Here is a 20,139-nt window from a genome sequence, read left to right as displayed (position 1 = left end):
GGGCTCAGCAGCCCTGATATATGGTGGCCAGCGTACAGAGGGGAGGGTAGAAACTGGCAGGATCAGCCTAGTATTTTGAGGTGATAGAAGGGGCCAAAATACAGTACAGCATAAGCACTGTGCTGTTATTCATGCCTAAAGGGAACAGGATCCATTTGGGGGGGTTGGTTAACCACTTTAAAGCGGGGGTTCACCCTAAAAAAAAAAAACAAAAAAAATCTTGGTCTACCATGCCATCCAGCATACTAGCGTCAGCTACAGTATGCCTTTATTTATTTTTTTGGCGCTGTACTTACAGTTTAATCCTTTAGTTTAGTTTCAGACCCCCGCGGGAGTAGGCGTTCCTATGAAGAGGGGAACATGATTGACGGCCAGCTATGGCGCGTCACGCGTTCCGAAAATAGCCGAAATAGGACTCGGAGCTATACGGTGCCTGCGCAGTCAGCTCCTAGTCTGTGCGCAGGCGCCGTATAGCGCCGTGAAGAGCCGAGTCGTACTTCGGCTATTTTCGGAACGCGTGACGCGCCATAGCCGGCCGTCAATCATGTTCCCCTCTTCATAGGAACGCCTATATCCCGCGGGAGTCTGAAACGAAAGTGACAGATTAAACAGCAAGTACAGCGCAAAAAAAAAAGCATACTGTAGCTGACGCTAGCATGCTGGTTTGGATGGTACATTCAAAAAGGTGGAGTATAGCTTCACTTAGAGAACATAAAAAGATATATAAAAACGTACCATCATCCAATTAACTAAAGCAAAATGGGGGTAAGTGGGGAGGAGGGGGCAGTAGCTGAAACTGCACCCAGAATATCCCCACTCAAAGGGATTTCCTGGACTATATCGGTACTGGTAATGACAAGATACAAAGTAATATATAAAAAAAAGGATTTATTGGGAAAATCAATTATACAATTAACACTATTAAAATTGAACAAAGGAACAGACGCTCGGGTGACCCCCAAGAATCATCTGTAATTGTCGATTGCTAGATTGGTCGAAGTCTCGACTAGTTTCGTGGTTGCCCACTTCCTCAGGAGAACCAATCTCCACTAAAATAGACAATTAGTGTGTGAACCATGGACGCCATACAGGATCCCCTGCGGCGGACAAAGGGGGTATGGGTGGATACCCGAACAAGTGTGTCGGGAGCAGAGTAAATGGCGAGATATTGTGGCTGTGGGAGCTAGGGAACAGGAGAGATGTATCTGATGTGGCTTGCGAGGGGTAATGGGGAAGGGAGATACACATAATGAGTGGCTGGTAACAACCAGTAGTGACTCAAGGAGTACATATAAGCAGTTAATGGCCTCGGTAGCATGGTAATGCTGAATACTGGGGCAAACGAGTACAGGTCCCCAGAATTACTTCCTCGATAAGCAGCCACATCAAGCCTGTATATGCCTCACCACAGCCAGCGCCAGAAAGGGGATCCACCATGCTCTTCCATAGGTGCCGAGTGGGGATATTCTGGGTGCAGTTTCAGCTACTGCCCCCTCCTCCCCACTTACCCCCATTTTGGATGGTACATTGTTTTTTTTAGGGTGAACCTCCGCTTAAAGCAACACCAGCATGGTTTTGTACTTATGGCAAGTGTATAAGGCTGGTCATACATTATCCAATGTTCTTACTATTTTCTTTAGATTTACCTTCAACTATGTAGTGCAAGGGCCTGCCTAACTGAATACAATTGAAAGTGTTGTTTAGTTACCTCATATATATTTTTTTGGTAAATCTAAAAAGGAACATTGTAAAATAAAGTTGACCATACATGTTCAACTTTCTAGTAAAATGAAAAAAATCTAAAAAGGAAAGTTTCTCCTAAGCCACTGTCCTATATATGGATCATTTAAATTCCAAAATCAAAATTCTTCATATCAGCACATCACTGAATGTTCAAAAGATTACCTTAATGAGAACTTTGCCAACAGTTGGCTTAAAGGGGTTGTAAAGGTACAATTTTTTTTTCCTAAATAGCTTCATTTACCTTAGTGCAGTCCTCCTTCACTTACCTCATCCTTCCATTTTGCTTTTAAATGTCCTTATTTCTTCTGAGAAATGCTCACTTCCTGTTCTTCTGTCTGTAACTCCACACAGTAATGAGAGGCTTTCTCCCTGGTGTGGAGTGTCGTGCTCGCCCCCTTCCTTGGACTGCAGCAGAGTCAGGACGCCCACTAACACACAGCTCCTTTCTCTATCTGCAACGTAGAGAGCGTCCTGACTCTCCTGCAGTCCAAGGGATGGGGCGAGCACAACACTCCACACCAGGGAGAAAGCCTCATATTACTGTGTGTAGTTACAGACAGAAGAACAGGAAGTGAGCATTTCTCAGAAGAAATAAGGACATTTAAAAGCAAAATGGAAGGAATGCGCTAAGTGAAGGAGGAATAAGGTAAAGGAAGCTATTTTTTAGGGAAAAAAAAAAATTGTACCTTTACAAAACCTTTAAAGTGAAGCTTCAAGCAAATAGCCAAGTACAGACGTGAAAAACCGGTGTAGAACTTTGTAGTGCTCATGCCATTCACACAATCCTGCCACAAGATGAAGTCACTTTATTTAGAGCTAGTAGCTGGCCGAGTCACATTCCAGCCTGGTGACTGGATTAGGAATGGAGTGTAACTACACTGGAGACATCCAGTACCTACCGTGTTTCCCCGAAAATAAGACACCGTCTTATATTTATTTTTCCTCCAGAAATCACACTATGGCTTATTTTCGGGGGACGTCTTATTTTTTTTACCGGCAAGTATGGTACAACAGTATGGAGCCGACCTTACCATATTTATGGGGCTGCCGACACCTCTCCGGTCACTTAGAGATACCGTGGAGCAGATAAGAAGGGCTGCACGACTTCTTTACAGCTCCTGAGCTCCGCACCAGTACAGTACGCCCATCACGTCTTGTTTTCCCGCCCGCGCCGCTACACATACGACACGCCATCGCTACGTCTTATTTTCGGGGATTCGACACGCCATCGCTACGTCTTATTTTTGGGGGGATGTCTTATATTTCGATTTTGCGTCGAAATCCCGCTATGGCTTATTTTCGGAGTACGTCTTATTTTCGGGGAAACACGGTATTTCTTTCCCTCCTATAGCCCCTTATAAACAACCCTTGTGCCGCGTACACACGGTCATTTTTCGGCATGAAATAAAATGACATTTTTAAAAACGTCATTTAAAATGATGGTGTGTGGGCTTCACATCGTTTTCCGTCTTCTGAAAAACGACAAAAAAATAAAATATGGCAAAGGGGCGTTGGCCATGAACTTGGTATGCCAGGGCTTGACAAAATATTGCGACAAGAAATTTTGACCTGGCGCCCGGGGAAGCTTAGGCCTTCAGAAGGCCGCAAAGCCGCGGCCTCAATTACCAGCCGGCGCAGCGGGGAAGCATGGAGACACAGGATCCTGTGTCTCCGTGCGCCGCCACGCGATCGCGGCGGGCCCACGCCCGCCGGTAATTGAGGCTGTGGCTTTGCGGCCTTCTGCAGGCCTAAGCCTCCTTCTGTGATCTGTTCCAATGCGTTTTTCACTGTTTTCAATGCCATCTCCTTCCCTCTAATTAGAACCCCCAAACATTATATATATTTTTTATTCTAACACCCTAGAGAATAAAATTGCGGTATACTTTCTGTCACACCATATTTGCGCAGCGGTCTTACAAGCGCACTTTTTCGGGGGGAAAAATACACCTTTTTAAATAAAAAAAATAAGACAACAGTAAAGTTAGCCCAATTTTTTTTTTTATATTGTGAAAGATAATGTTACGCCGAGTAAATTGATACCCAACATGTCACGCTTCAAAATTGCGTCCGCTCGTGGAATGGCGACAAACTTTTACCCTTTAAAATCTCCACAGGCGACGTTTAAAAAAAATTCTACAGGTTGCATGTTTTGAGTTACAGAGGAGGTCTAGGGCTAGAATTATTGCTCTCGCTCTACCAATCGCGGCGATACCTCACATGTGTGGTTTGAATACCGTTTACATATGCGGACGCTACTCACGTATGCGTTCGCTTCTGCGCTCAAGCTTGGCGGGACAGGGCGTGTTTTCTGGCTCCAAACTTGTTTAGCTGGCTCCTAGATTCCAAGCAAATTTGTCAAACCCTGTGGTATGCATACACACGGCAGAACATTTTCAGCCAACAAAGACCAACGTAGTGACGCACTACGTGTTTTTTTTTAGCAACTTCTGCTAATGTCGTATGGTTAGCATTGCTCCTGAGCATGCGTGTTTGTACTTTGGATTTTAGTCCAACAGACTTGTGTACACGCGATCGGATGATACGACGTAACACATTTGTTGCCGGACAATTTGAGAGCATGCACAGCCAACATTTGTTGTCGGAAATTCCGACCACAAATTGTCCGATACATACAAACGGTCGGATTAACCGGCAAAACTTGTCCGTCGGACAATTGTCGTCGGAATAACCGATCGTGGGCCTCTAGCCCCCAGTTTCTGAAAACACAATCTGCTAATCCTTGCATCTGGAATGACCGGTGTGTGCGAATAACTGCAGACACCCAGCCCATACAGGACAATGACAGGCTGATGGCAGGTTTAGCTATCTGACTGTTTGTACAGCAAGCGATTAACTGCAGTGATCGTATTTGGATGCACACAAAATGCATCCTGTCACAATCACTGCAGGTAAATCACTGGCTATGTGATCAGTCACGAAGAGCAGCCATTTGCACACACCTGTCATTCCAGATGTAGGAATTGGCAGATTCCTGCCGCTGGAGATCACAGGGTGTGCTAATCATCCATCTAAAGCAGCTCTAGGGTGACAGAAATGCAGTCTGATCCAAATTGCTTTCAATGATCCAGCTTTTAGACTAAGTTGTGCTGTGATCAGGAAATGTTAGTATACAGAAAGATAAAATGTGATAAATAATATTCTACCCAGATATTTATATAGCGCCAACAATTTACGCAGCACTTTACATACATGTTGTACATCTACATCAGTCCCTGCCCTCAAGGAGATTACAATCTAAGGTTCCCATCTCACATACATACACATTCTAGAGCCAGTTTAGACAGGAACCAATTAACCTACCAGCATATCTTTGGAGTGTGGGCATAAAGAGTACCCGGAGGAAACTCACACACAGGCACAGGGAGAACATGCAAACTCTATGCAGGTGCTGCCACGGTTTAGATTTAAACCGATGACCCTAGTGCTGCGCCAAGTATATGTGCCAACTACTTAGCTGCCCAAAAATACTAGCAACTAAACTAAGTGGTGCATATTACCTGCCTGGAACTTGTCTTTAAAGTGGAACTTTTTGCGTGTGAAGTTCCCTCCTCTCCAGCTCCAGATAAAGCACTTTTTTTTTCCTTAAGCCTAGGCAGGCCTTGGATGATGTCACACGCCAAGATGGCAGAGCAGGACCAAGCAGGGGCAGAATTCTGACAGAGATCGCTGGGCGGGTGAGTATCTGAAACAGTCAGTACCCCACCACAAGGTATGCAGGGGTTTAAAACCAATAAGAAAAAAAATGGGGGGGGGGGGGGCGGGGGTTTAAAGAGGCATACTTTTTGCCTGTAAACACGATCCGAATGTTGGACAAAAACGATAGTCCGAGGAAGAATTGTACGACTTTCAAGAGCCGATCACGACAGTTCATCCGATATTATTCAATCGGACAAGCACGAAAATTTTCCTTGTACGATGCCAGATCGTACGATTTTCGTTTAGTCAGTACAGTTGTCCGAAAATACAATACAAATACATTACAACACATGACATCACCTCTGATCGTGTGTACGGGGCATTACTTGCAATGTTTTTAATTTCCATAATTATTATTTACAAATATGAATTTGAACATGCAAACTTTGACTAGTCGTGTAGCCCAGCCCCCTTCCACGTCATGGCTCTTTCCCCTTCTGGGAGTGTCTATTTAATCTATGTGCTGCTCCAGCTCCTCCACCTGACTACATAAACTAATAGGTAACTGATGGAGGAGGAGTGAGGAGGAGTACTTTAGAGCAGTGGTCATCAACCCTGTCCTCAGGGCCCACTAACAGGCCAGGTTTTCAAGATAACTGAAATACATCACAGGCGATACCATTTGCTGCTCAGTGATTTCAGTATTCTAGTCTGCATCTCACCAAGGTAATACATAAAACCTGGCCTGTTAGTGGGCCCCGAGGACAGGGTTGATGTCCACTGCTTCAGAGAATCCACCAAGTTAGGTAGGTAGGTCATAGATGGTTTGAATTTCAGCCGGTTCATAAGGAACCAGCAGAGATTCAAAGCGTATGTGGGGACCTACTAAGGTTGGGTCATTGAATAATTGGGGGGGGATTACATTCTGTGTTATACCCTGGAGTATTTTGTTATGTATTCTTTTTTTGTCATGACAATGATGCCAAACATTATATGGTGTTCTGTACTATGATTGAGACCTCTCAGGTGTTCATTGATATTTTCAGAATTTGTGGCGATGTTTCTGTATTGTTGTAGTATTCTTTCAATAAAAACTATTGAAATACAAAGCGTGTGTGGGGAGGCTGAATGTACTAAGTTGATCAATCAACTTCGGTACAACCAGCCTGCCAGATTCACTTGTGATTATTGCCATTGGATGATATAGTATAGCAGCCCCCATCTTCTCCCATCAGCCCTCGCTGGGAGCAGACAATTGCTCAGCAGGAAAGATTTCCTTGTCAGCACTGCCTGCGTTCAAGTGTGCAAATTTCTTTCCTGCTACCCATGGTTGCAGGAAAGAAATTTACATCATCTATGGCCTGCCTTACCTTAAAGTGGTTATAAAAAGGCAGAAGTTTTTTTTATTTTAATGCATTCTATGCAATCTATCCAGAACATTTTGCTGGAATTATTGGTGCGGTTCTCTAAATAAAGCCACATCCAACCGAGAAAAAAAATTCTGGCTTTATTGCAGATTTTACACAATGCAGCCTATCTGGCTGCTAGAACTTCAGGCAAGCTCTGGTTGTATTAAAGCATACCTGCTGTAGAAGTTAGTGCAAGGGAAAAGAAAAGAATGCACACAAATGAATTCGGTATCATGCCAAGAAGTAGTAAGGAAATGTGGGAGATCAGAACGCTTGCATTGATTCTGCTTGCCCTTGATGGGATTTGATTGTTATGCTTCAGCGCACTTAAAAAGGTTTCTTCCCAGTGTCCACTCTAACAAAAGAAAGGGGTGCGCACAGTTTTTTTGTCACGGAAAAGGTTAAACAATTAGAATCGATGCCTGTTAAGAGTGAAAAAAAACAGCCCTTTTGCTCCTGGGCCTTACATATGCAGAAGGAAAGTCATAAGAGTCCAGTGTGCATAACAATTGGCACATCCACCACTATGACCAATGCTTTCTGTACCGTACACAATTAGTGCACTGTCCACACACACACACACACACACACACACACACTTAAAAGTAACTACTAAAAGGCAAGACTTATTTTTGGATACAGTAACCCCGCTGTGTCACCAGATTTCCCCTTTATTAGTGTTCTAAAGTCCACCCAAAAGTTGGGATTTTCCTTTACTTTTAATAAGAACTGTAAACAGGACAAATAGAGTGAATTTCCTTAACAGGGGAACAGACAGCAATAAAAAAAACCTGACAGGTGATCCCTCTCCACTCTAGCCAAAACAAACAAAAAAACCAAAACATATATATATATACACACAACACATTTTTTTTCCTTCAGTTACACTTTAGGCTGTTTTTGCCTAGGTGTTTTTCTGCTGTAAGCCTCAGCGCTAAAAATGCCCAACAAGGCAAATCCCATTCATTTAAATGGCCCCAGTTCACATCCAAGCATTTTGTCATCTGAAGCAAATGGCTGAAGCTCAAAAAAGTGCAGGAGCTTCTTTTTTGGCAGATTACAGGCGTTTTCTGCTTTTTACATTGGTGACCTTTTGACCTGTACAAAAACGCAGCTGTGGTATTTACGAAGGCTGGACACACACTATACAATTTTCTTTAGATTATTTCTTTTAGACCTACCAAAAACCATATAATACAAGGACAAACCTAAACACTTTCAATTTGTATGCAATCAGGCAGGCCCTTGTACTACATAGTGGAAGGTAGATCTAAAAGGAAAACCAACAACAAAAGTTGTATGGCGTATATCCAGTAAGAATGAGCTCCGGCCTGTTCGCACAGTCCGTGTGCAGAGCCCGCCAGTAAGTCGGCACTGCGCTAATCACAGCCAGCGAGACATTTCCCGATCTCTGCAGCCGCGCATCGGACAATGTCTCGCTCCTGTGATTAGCGCAGCGCCGACTTTCTGGCAGGCTCTGCACGTGGGCTGTGCGAACATGCCGTTGCTCATCTATAGTATCCAGCTTAAAGGGGTTGTAAAGGTAAAAAAAAAAAAAAATTCCCTAAATAGCTTCCTTTACCTTTGATTTTGCATTTAAATGTCCTTATTTCTTCTGAGAAATCCTCACTTCCTGTTCTTCTGTCTGTAACTCCACACAGTAATGCAAGGCTTTCTCCCTAGTGTGGAGTGTCGTGCTCGCCCCCTCCCTTGAGGGGTCGAGCAGGAGAGTCAGGACGCCCACTAACACACAGCTCCTTTATCTACAACGTAGTAAGCGTCCTGACTCTCCTGCTTGCCCCCTTCCCCCTCAAGGGAGGGGGCAAGCACGACACTCCACACCAGGGAGAAAGCCTCACATTACTGTGTGGAGTTAAAGACAGAAGAACAGGAAGTGAGGATTTCTTAGAAGAAATAAGGACATTTTAAAGCAAAATCGAAGGATGAGGTAAGTGAAGGAGGACTGCACTAAGGTAAAGGAAGCTATTTAGGGGAAAATGTTTTTACCTTTACAACCCCTTTAAGCCAGTGACACTGATCAAATAATTGGAAAGCCCAAAAACATGACCGGTTAGGGATACTTGAGGACTGGATTTGAGAAACAGTGCTCTATACAACTGACAGGAAAGAGAAAAATGACATTTAATAATATCAGATCCTGGTCTCTCATCACTAGGAACACAAAAATCACCCGTGGATAAATAAAACCTCTTGACATTCCTATTTGCTAGCACTGTGATAAATACAAAGTTCAGTTAAGTTGCACCTAGAGCCACAATCAACTCTGTTTATAAACCTAGTAAATGCTCTCTAGGTCACATTAGCACATAGATAGAAAAAAAAGTTAATTTAATGCTGGCAGGTTGTGAAATCTCTGCTAATGGCATGCTATAATTAGTTTACATACCTGACTGAGAAGCTGTCCATGGAAAATTGTGTTGACTACATTCAGGACCTGTTTGATGAGTTTCCTCTGAGTGCTGGCAATCAGGGTTGGGTACCCGGTCCTGGTTGTCTCCAGTTCCTGTTGTACTTTATCCAAAAGTTCACATAAAAATTCCTGAGCATCTTGCTGTGCGTAACCACGAAAGGCTGGAATTAGCCTCCACACTGAATGAAGCATGGCAAAGGGGGAGACTAGTGCCCACTTACCAGACCACATAACTTGGAAGAGAGTATGCAACTCGTGGCATAGGGAAATGTGCGTTGAGCTGGGTTTAGGTTGAATGAGTTCCATATTTCTACCTTTTGATGCCCCACCACTGAGGCCAGATGAGGAGCTTTGGCGCTTTACCAAAGGCCTTTCTACTTTAATGTGCTTTTGTGTTATTTTAACAAAGTCTGTAGCAGGGAGGATTTGGCTGGATGATCTTGTTTTTCCATTGGCTGCAGCTACCAAGAGCTCCTGAGTTTGATTTAGGTCAAGTTGTAGGAAACATTCCCGGAAAACATGCAAATGACTCAAAATCTGAAGAATAGAGTTCATATAGCAAGTGTTCCCCAAGTTCCTTAGCCCTGTCACCCCAGGGGTCACAGTCGATTTTTTTTTAACAGGGGAATCGCTTAATTTTTGTCTACAAGTGCTTTCCGAGGTAGATCCTGAACGATTTTGTTTTGTGGTGGCGGTTGGCTTTTGATGCTTTTTCTGCAGCGGTGGCAAGGTCACATTTTGCAGTTGCTCTTGCAAGCGGGAACTCTTACGTGGCGGAGTACTTTCCAACTCTTGCTTTAATTTGTGCTTTAGCATCTGACGCTTTTTCCTTGCTTCCTCCCTCCTTTGTTTGGCCTTTTCCCTGAGGCGCTCGTCCTCCAACCTCCGTTTACCTTTGGGAGTCAAAGAAAACCAAGACCTAAACATTTTCCCCAATAGCGCATGTCTTCTATGCCAAAGAGCAGTAAATGCAAGGTCTTCATTCTGGAGCAGTGCCTTTGCACCTTGATGAGACGTAAAATTGTCATCCACAGCTACCATAGATCGCAGCGTCCGACCACTGCGTGTTGTGCAGTCATAGTTCTGACTTTTGATTGCACTTAATGTGCTACGTAAAAGTTTAAGGTCACCAGTGGCATTGTCATTGAGAACATAATCATCACAAAGGTAACAGAAAACGTAGAGTTCATTCACCTCCAGTGCTAAAGAATGTTTACTTTCCTGAAAGTGTTGCAGTGCATGTTCTTCAATGTATCGGCCACATGCTACATGTGAACAGCTCAGGCAAGCCCATACTGACTCTGTAGTGTTACAGTCCACACAATGCCACTTTTGAGGGTTCAATATCGAATGGTCTTGGGCGACACGCAGTCGTCCCACATGTCTACACTTATCCATCTTCAATATTCGGGATCTGAGGTCAGCTATGGGGTACCTCATCTGTTGCTTTTTGCACATACATTCTGACCTGCAAATACAAGAATTATGATGAATAAAGCCGTATTGGAGAAGTGTGGGAATGGTTGTACCAAACCTATCAATTATTATTAGACATTTAATATACAAGAACAGCATGTTCTTGCACATGCTGCATTCTTACAGCATGTGCAAAACAGCTTAATATTAAGGTTGTAAAGGCAGAAGTTTTTTTTTTTTAAATCTTATTGCATTCTATGCATGAAGATAAAAAAAACTGTGTGCAAAAGCCCCCCTCAGCCCCCATAATACTTACCCGAGCCCATCTCAATTCAGCGATGTTGCATAAGAGACTCGGCTGTCCGGGACTCTCCCTCCTCATTCGCTGACACAGCAACGAAGTGCCAATGGCTCCCGTCAGTCAGTGAGCCAATGAGGAGAGAGAGGGGGCAGGGCCACGGCTCCATGTCTAAATAGGCACACAGATCAGCGGCTCAGCTCGGGTGCCCCCACAGCAAGCTGCTTGCTATAGGGGTACTCAGCAGAAGGGAGGGGCCAGGAGTGCCAAAGAGGGACCCGAGAAGAGGAACATCCAGGCTGCTCTGTGCAAAACCACTACACAGAGCATGTGTGACATGTTTTTCGTTAAAAAAAACAAAAAACAAACACACACACACACACACACACACACACACACCACAAGACATCACTTTAACTTAAATAAATATGAAATTAGAAAATTTCATAAAAACAAACATGTAATGAAAAAAAACTTTAAAGTGGAGGTAAAGGCGAATTTGGATCTGGTTAAAACTGTTGCCCCCCTTTTCTTTTCATACCTACGCTGCATACTGTTCGATAAATGGATCAGTGTAAATATCTTTTTTTTTACGTTCTGGTTTCAAATCAGCTTTGGTGCAGTCGCGGGACTGAGAAGTTGCGGCTCGCCTGCATCATGAAGCATTCAAAAACGGGGCTGAAATCAGAGCCATGATGTTACCAGACAGATTTCATCACCCCTCACTTGTCGGCGCTCCCTCTCATCCTCTCTCGCAGCTACTCAATGACACATGGGAGGCACAATTTCTGAATCACGTGGCACACTAAAGCTTGGGGGGGGGGATAGTTATTTCCACCGATCTCTTTTAAAAAACAGTGGACAGCATAGGTATAAGGAGGGGGATGCACGTTTTTTTTTAACCATAATATTAGCTTTTTTATTTCCACTTACATTTCCAGGCACTTTGTATGTAAAAAAGTGCAATAGATCTTTGCCAGGCTAGAATGTTCCTAGATCATTTTAAAATAATCCAGTGGAAAGATCAAATATCATCGAAAAACAGCTGTGCCATTTATAAACATCAATTATCCTGAGGACTATAAAGTTTACCAAAAAGGTTGATTGGCAGGGCTGTGTATTTTCAAAAAGGGTTCCATTATGACTGCAATGGCCAGCCATTTATCATCTGACCATACAAAATGTATGTCTTGTGTACAGAAATATTTCATTGGTTGAAGTTTCTCATGAATTGCCAACATCCAAACTAAACAGATAACGCAAAGCTTTAATCCCATTCAGCAAATTTCAGAGACTGATGAATGCTGAACCAAAACACAAGAAATATCAGTAAGCTATACTGAAAGTAGCCAATTCAACACAGGGAGTACCATTCTGGGAAAAGCCCATACTTCAATCACAGCTACTACCCAGCATGCACAGATTGGGGCACACATGCGTTGGCAGAAAAAGGAATATTAAAAACTGGATTGCCTTATGGTAAATATGGCATTGATGTAATATGGAATATACTAGGATTTATCACTAAATGTACATCGCACTAACACAAATGTACACTATATTACCAAAAGTATTGGGACACCTGCCTTTACATGACCTTTAATGGTCCAGTCTTGGTCCTTGGGATTCAATATTGAGCTGGCCCCCTTTGCCGCTATAACAGGTTCAACTCCTCTGGGAAGGTTGTCCACAGAGTTTAGGGAGTGTGTCTATGGGAATGTTTGACCGTTCTTCCAGAAGCACATTTGTGAGGTCAGGCACTGATGTTGGGCGAGAAGGCCTGGCTCACAGTCTCAGCTCTAATTCATCCCAAAGGTGTCCTATCAGGTTGAAGTCAGGACTCTGTGCAGGCCAGTCACATTCTGCCACCCCAAACTCACTCATCCATGTCTTTAAGGACCTTGCTTTGTGCACTGGTCCAAATCATTTGGTGGAGGGGGGATTATGGTGTAGGGTTGTTTTTCAGGTGTTGGGCTTTGCCCCTTAGTTCCAGTGAAGGGAACTCTTAAGGCGTCAGGGTAACAAGACATTTTGGACATTCTCATGCTCCCAACATTTTGCGGTTTATATTTAGAACAACTTTTTTCTAAAAATGAAACTGCTAAACACTGGCAAAGAAATAGGTTATCCCCTTCCCATCAATCTCGGAACCCCCTTGAAAAATTCTGATCCCCAGGGGCAGAAAGGATGGGTGATAATAAGACCACTATGATGGACTGTGACAGCTGGACTGGAAGCTGGTTCCACCGGCTACTGATCGTTGATGGGTCTTTACATCTTAATCTCTATGCTGCCTGTGCGCAGTGAATGTGCCCCCTCTAAAACCTCACGTTAGAGTGGCAATAGGCATTGAAGAGCCAAGGGAAGTCCTAGAGTCCTCCTTGACTCCTCAGAGAGGAGACCTGAAGGAAACTCCCTCACTCTACCAAACACCTCTGCATCTGAGGTGTGAATTTTAATTATTACCGACTCATGAAATCTGTGGCATCATTCAAATGGATTTTCCATACTGCAAATTCAAGTGGCAGGAAACTACCGATTGACTGACTGGGATTGACGGCAGCTATTCACAACTGTTCAGAAAGCCAGCGATTGCGGCGGGACACACAGTGTGCAATCACCTGTGGCGATGGCTGTATGGGCTCAGCAGCTGCCGTTATCCATACAGAAGATCTGCACAATTGCCTTTGCAATAATAATTCCTTCTGCATCCTCAACAAGAAGTATAAAGTCAGCAGGTCACTCAATTAATAAATAATAAAAAAAACCTCAGGACAACTGACCATTTAACCTGACTAAATGCTGAATACTGTGATGACATGGTCTTTTAGCACACCCTATGAAACAATACATGACAAGTCATACAAATAGATGTTCCTCTCAGGGCATATGTCAATTATAGAGACAATGGGGGTTATTTACTAAAGGCAAATCCACTTTGCACTTCAAGTGCACTTGAAAGTGCAGTTATTGTAGACCCGAGGGGGACATGCAAGTAAATTAAAAAACAGAATTTTAGCTTGCACACGATTGGACGATAAAATCAGCAGAGCTTCCCCTCATTTCAGATCTACCCCTCAGATTTAAAGCGAGTGCACTTGTAGTGCAAAGTGGATTTGCCTTTTGTAAATAACCCCCAATGTCATCAATTCCTTTACAATTGCGGTTTATATTAGAGAGGTCAGGTTTATTTAAAGCAGAATCCCCCCAAAAATGGAACTTCCACTTTAAGTGTTGTGACCCCCTGACATGCCAAATTTGGCATGTCATTTTTTTTTTTAGGGGAAGAGCGGGTACCTTGTTTTGACAGGCATCCAGCTCCCACTCCCTCCCCTGGCAGTGCGGGAAAGGAAGATCCCCCCCCTCCCTCCAATCTTCTGGGACAAGTCACAGAAGTTTGCCTGGTCAATCACAGCGAGCAGCACGGCTCACGCATGCACAGTGCACGCCCGTCTGAAGCCACAGCCGGGCCCCCGTAGTTACAATGCCGGTGGCGCGAAGAGGAGGGGGAGAGGAGCGGGGCTTTGTGCGCCCACACCACTGGACAGGCGAGTGTCCTATTATTAAAAGTCAGCAGCTACACTTTTTGTATCTGCTGACTTTTAAATGGGTGGAACTAGGCTTTAAGCAAAGAACAATAACTAAAAAAAAACATGGATCACAGGCCTGATTAAGTAGTTAAGTGAAAGGTACTTGGTTGCTGTTTGTTGCTTCACTGTTCAGATACTATGAAGTTGTTTTTCCTTTTTTGCAGCTTTGATCAAATTGTGTCACATACAAAACCACCTGTGAGACGAGACTAGAATGGAAACTGCCATTACTAGCTGTAGAGCAGTGACTAAAGCCTCTTTCATACAGCGGTTGGGGTGACGGTAAAAACAGGCAGCTGAACTTTGCTTTTCCTGTCTCTCTGCCCCCCACATAAAAGTTAAACAACCAGAGGAGGCTGTTCACCTGCAGTGGCATGCCCAGTTGACAGGCAGCACTGCCTATCAAACTTGGCCACTAAATTGAATGGGGCCTACAACCATGAGCCAAACACTTGGCTTGCAGTTGTGGTGCACTAACCCCAATATAAAAACTGCTGCCTGGCAGAAAAAAAAATGAAAACAGGCATTCTGGAGGTGGCAGGATCACCACCTGACAGCCGGTTGCTTTTTACTGCTTTAGGTAGTGTGAACCTAGCCTTACATTGGGCATACATTGCTTGTTCTCATTACTGATTTGACAATACGATGCAATAAATGGATTGGGCCTTTATGGGCTATCATAGAAAGGAAAAAATAATGTTTACAGCCATCTGCAAAATTACTTATTTCATCACCCTAGTACATTGCATCTTAAAGGCGAGAAAAACTTCCATTCAGAAAAGCCCATTTGTAATCACTAGTCCTACCAAATGACTGAAGGTTTTTTTGTTTTTACTGGGAAACTGTTGTGCAAGGGCAAAAGAAATTTCTGTTTTTGTCCATTCAGTGTAAAGACACTGCATTTCTGGTGCCCAGGATGTCCTAGAGTTGTGTACAGGTATGAATGGGTGAAGGAGGCTGTACGCAATTATGCGCTGCTATTTATGTAATGGGGCACACATGAAGAGACACAATGTACTGAACACACATTAGGTACATCCCAAACACCAGAACTACACAGGGGTTGATTTAATAAAACTGGAAAGTGAAGAATCTGGTGCAGCTTCTGCATGGTAGCCAAATCAGAATCTAACTTCAGCTTGTTCAATTAAAGGGGTTGTAAAGTTTTGTTTATTCTCTAAATAGGTTCCTTTAAGCTAGTGCATTGTTGGTTCACTTACCCTTTCCTTCCATTTCCCTTCTAAATGTGTTTTTTGTTTTCTTTGTCCAAATTTCTCACTTCCTGTTTCTCCTCAGTAAGCTGTTCTGGCTGACTAACCCCCATGGATGATGGTGGAAAGCTTACTGAGGAGAAACAGGAAGTGAGAAATTCAGGCAAAGAAAAAAACATTTAGAAGGGGAATTGAGGGAAAAGGTAAGTGAACCAACAATACACTAGCTTAAAGGAACCTATTTAGAAAAAAACAAACCTTTACAACCCCTTTAAGCTTTGACAAAAGAAACAAACTGGAAGTTTCTATGATTTTGCACTCTCTCGTTTTAGTAAACCAATTCCAATGTCTTTATGCTGCATGGGAAAATGCACCCATGTGCATGTAGCCTAAAAGCATGTCTAAACCCAGGAACAAAAACGCAACATACTGCAGCTTACCAATCCATTTTCCTTTATGTTCACCTGGTAATCCAGCCAGTACTTTCTGTGCTAGGGTGACAGCACTCCATCATTGTAAATGGCAGTATTGTCAACCTAGGCTGCTCTTCTGATTTTGACTACAAACACCTCTTACTTCTCACCTCGTCTTCGTTACTAAGGGGAAAGTTGTTCCATAGTTCACATAATACAGCTGGGAAAAAATAAAAACATTGTTTGAGATTTCAGGTCAGGTAAGCAACAAGGACGCTGGATTTATGACAGGATCAACACGTAATTTGTTCTACACAGGGAAAACATTCTTCAGCCGATTAAAAAAAAAAATCAATGCAGCCACTACATCTAAGGTCTGCCAAGCTGCAATACATTACATTTTTGTTCTTGGGTCTACATATCCTTTAAATACTGGACAAGATACTAGAACACAAAATAATCAAAATATTTCTCACAATTGTGTCAAGGAGAGAAATGGAGAAATAGCTGTGAAATCAGTTTTTTTGCCATACACGGAGCAAATTTTGGCTGAACAGCACCCGCATCCAATCAGATGCAGGCAGTGTTCATGTATTCTAAATGGTATCGGCTGTCAGAATACAATTCCCACAGTGGGAGGTTCATCCATTCATGCTGTTTAATGTGAATGAAGAAATGTGTTAAGATTTATTTTGAAAATAAAATCCATAAATGTATGGCCAGCTTAACCCTACTACTGGGTGACTATCAGATCTCCCTACTGTCAGTAAAAGGTCACAAAGGACACACCATGATCTCAATATAATACCATCAAACAGATGTAAAACCAGGCAAGCCCATACTATACGGAACCACAGGCCCTGCTGAAAGTCTGACATCTAAAAGAGCAGACACAGGTCCCAACACTCATTTAGGTGACATGCAAACATAAGGCATTGTCATGTTATGTAGTAGTGGGGTATTTTACAGCACAATACAGAAAAAGCGGGACAAAAAAAAAAAAAAAAACAGGACACCTAGCAAAACCAGTCTGGAACTACAGAAGTCCCTAAAATGTTGTGAAAAAGAACAGATTATCTTCCAATTATAAAAAAATAAATAAAAAGGGGAGTCTACAAATTCAGATGTAATTTTATATAACAGCCGTCGTGCATTAAAGAAAACCTCCACCCATTCCCAAAACATGTCTTCCCCCACCGACTTACACAACTGCAGAAAAGAAAAGGAAAAAAAAAAGAAAAAGGAAAAACTGTAAATAACTTTCTTATTTTTTTCAGTGTTGCTTCCTTAAACCCTGTCTAGGCAATATTAAATATAGCGGCACTGCTGTCTCCTGGGATGTCTACGTCACACATCCCAGAAGACTATGAGGCTCTGCTAGGTCTATGGGATCTGGCAGAAACTGTGCATGTGCTAGATCTCTCTTCAAGATGACGGTGCCGGGATCTCTGCGGAGCAAGGGGAACTTCACCTGCGAGAAGACTACACTGGACTGCATGGACAAGTCTGTTTTTTACCTTTCATGCAGGGACAATTTATAGGAATATTACATTTCCTTTTTAATACCTAGGGTGGAGTTCCTCTTTAAGATCATTCTTCTATTGTGACAGCTTTATGCTGCATAACGATGTGTGTACAAAAAAAAGTGCCTTAGTAATCGGATCCACTGTCACAGGCGTCGGGGAACAGATCCACTGTCACAGGCGTCAGATCTGCTGCCGCTGGCCTCAGGGGAACTGATCCGCTGGCCTCAGGGGAACTGATCCGCTGGCCTCAGGGGAACTGATCCGCTGGCCTCAGGGGAACTGATCCGCTGGCCTCAGGGGAACTGATCCGCTGGCCTCAGGGGAACTGATCCGCTGCCGCTGGCCTCAGGGGAACTGATCCGCTGCCGCTGGCCTCAGGGGAACTGATCCGCTGCCGCTGGCCTCAGGGGAACTGATCCGCTGCCGCTGGCCTCAGGGGAACTGATCCGCTGCCGCTGGCCTCAGGGGAACTGATCCGCTGCCGCTGGCCTCAGGGGAACTGATCCGCTGCCCTCAGGGGAACTGATCCATGGAAACAAATCCACTGTCACAAACGTCTGGGAACAAATCTATTGTCACAGACTTCAGATCCACTGTCACAGTCATCAGGGAACGGATCCACTGTTACTGGGCGTCAGATCCACTGTCACTAGCAACGGGGCTGGATCCACCTTCAACAGCGTTGGATTTGAGGGTCACTGGTGTTGGAGAATGGAACCACTGTCGCTGGTGTCGGGAAAATAATCCACTGTTGCTGGCATCAGATCCACGGTCACTGTCATAGGAGATCAGATCCACTGTCACAGGCATCAGGGATGAATCCACTGGTCCTGGCATCAGATCCGATGGTCACCGGAACCCGGGGGCAACGGAGCCACTGTCACCGGAACCCGGGGGCAACGGAGCCACTGTCACCGGAACCCGGGGGCAACGGAGCCACTGTCACCGGAACCCAGGGGGCAACGGAGCCACTGTCACCGGAACCCAGGGGGCAACGGAGCCACTGTCACCGGAACCCAGGGGGCAACGGAGCCACTGTCACCGGAACCCGGGGGCAACGGAGCCACTGTCACCGGAACCCGGGGGCAACGGAGCCACTGTCACCGGAACCCGGGGGCAACGGAGCCACTGTCACCGGAACCCGGGGGCAACGGAGCCACTGTCACCGGAACCCGGGGGCAACGGAGCCACTGTCACCGGAACCCGGGGGCAACGGAGCCACTGTCACCGGAACCCGGGGGCAACGGAGCCACTGTCACCGGAACCCGGGGGCAACGGAGCCACTGTCACCGGAACCCGGGGGCAACGGAGCCACTGTCACCGGAACCCGGGGGCATCGGAGCCACTGTCACCGGAACCCGGGGGGCAATGGAGCCACTGTCACCGGATCCGGGGGCAACGGAGCCACTGTCACCAGCGTTAAATCCAATGGTCACTGGCGTCATGGAACTGATCCACTGGTGTCGGAGATTGGAGCCACTGTACCCGATGTTGGGGGGGGGGGGGGGGCCACTATCACTGGCAGAGATTGGATCCACTGTCACCAGTATTGCGGGTAGGATCCACTACTACTCTTGTAAACAGAGTATGTGAGAAAACTATTTGTATTCCCTACAAACATGCAGCTTTGGTGAGTGAGACTTGGTGAGTAATAAAATGATGAGTGTGCTCTCTATACAATGTATACACTCAGGATTGGACCCCCTGTGTCAGTAGTGAAGTTGGGTGTGCGGTCAGTCACTGGCCGTTAGTGTCCCGTATATAGGAGAGCCGGGGCTCCATTGTATTCAGTACCCCTGTGGTCCCCAGTGGGGGGGGTGAAGCCCGGCCACCCTCCAGTCCCAGCCGGTAGCCGGGTGACATGTGCACGCACAGCCCGGCCGGCCTCCCTCACACACACACACAGCGGACGTCTCCCCCATTGTCCGTACACAAGCAGGCACTCACCGTGCGGACGTGTTGCTGCTCCCCGGGGAGGGAGAAGCGGAGCGGGGACAACAATAACAAAGTGGGGCTTTTCACTCAGCCCGCCGCTCGGCTCTCTCTCACGACGGTGACGAAGAGGATGACGTCTGGGGACGGCTAAGGAGAGGGGGGGAGGAGGAGGGGGAATCCGGGCACACAGCAGCTCTGCCTCCGGGGGTGGGCGGGGCCTGACACTGAGCAACAACAGCTGGCTCTCCTGATTGGAGGAAGGAGCCAAGAGGGGACGTGCCGTACAGAGAGAGCGGGCGCCATGTTAGCTGTGGGTAAAGGATCCCATGTGCTGCTATAGAGCGCTTTAGCTGATTAGTATGTGTGACACCCAATGTACACACGTAGGAGCGGGGCGAGGAGGAGGCGTACATGTCAATCACAGTGTTCTATACTCCTCAGAGGCTTACTACTAAAGGAAACCTAGACGGCGTTCTCTAGCTTAGTCCCGCCGTTATTGGTGTGCGAGAC

At 45.1% G+C, this 20,139-nt stretch overlaps 1 protein-coding gene across 2 annotated transcripts in view; it reads right to left on the bottom strand.

Moving 5' to 3' along the window:
• Positions 1–19,829, bottom strand: part of USP44 (ubiquitin specific peptidase 44) — a 52,283-nt gene extending 32,454 nt beyond the window's left edge. The window contains exons 1-3 of one of the 2 annotated variants that reach the window (XM_040344111.1): positions 19,642–19,829; positions 16,196–16,388; positions 9,217–10,708 (exon numbers count right to left, since the gene is read on the bottom strand). In XM_040344111.1, coding sequence (XP_040200045.1) covers positions 9,217–10,708; positions 16,196–16,203 — 1,500 coding nt within the window. In that variant the 5' untranslated portion in view covers positions 16,204–16,388; positions 19,642–19,829. The remainder of the gene's footprint in view (positions 1–9,216; positions 10,709–16,195; positions 16,389–19,641) is intronic. The other variant, XM_040344112.1, reaches the window with a different exon arrangement.
• Positions 19,830–20,139: the final 310 nt, after the last annotated feature.

The sequence above is a fragment of the Rana temporaria genome, chromosome 3 (genome assembly GCF_905171775.1).
Source record: "Rana temporaria chromosome 3, aRanTem1.1, whole genome shotgun sequence".
In the NCBI taxonomy this organism is placed as follows: Eukaryota; Metazoa; Chordata; class Amphibia; order Anura; family Ranidae; genus Rana; species Rana temporaria.
Note: the sequence above shows the minus strand (reverse complement) of the source record. Positions and strands in the feature narration are given on the sequence as shown.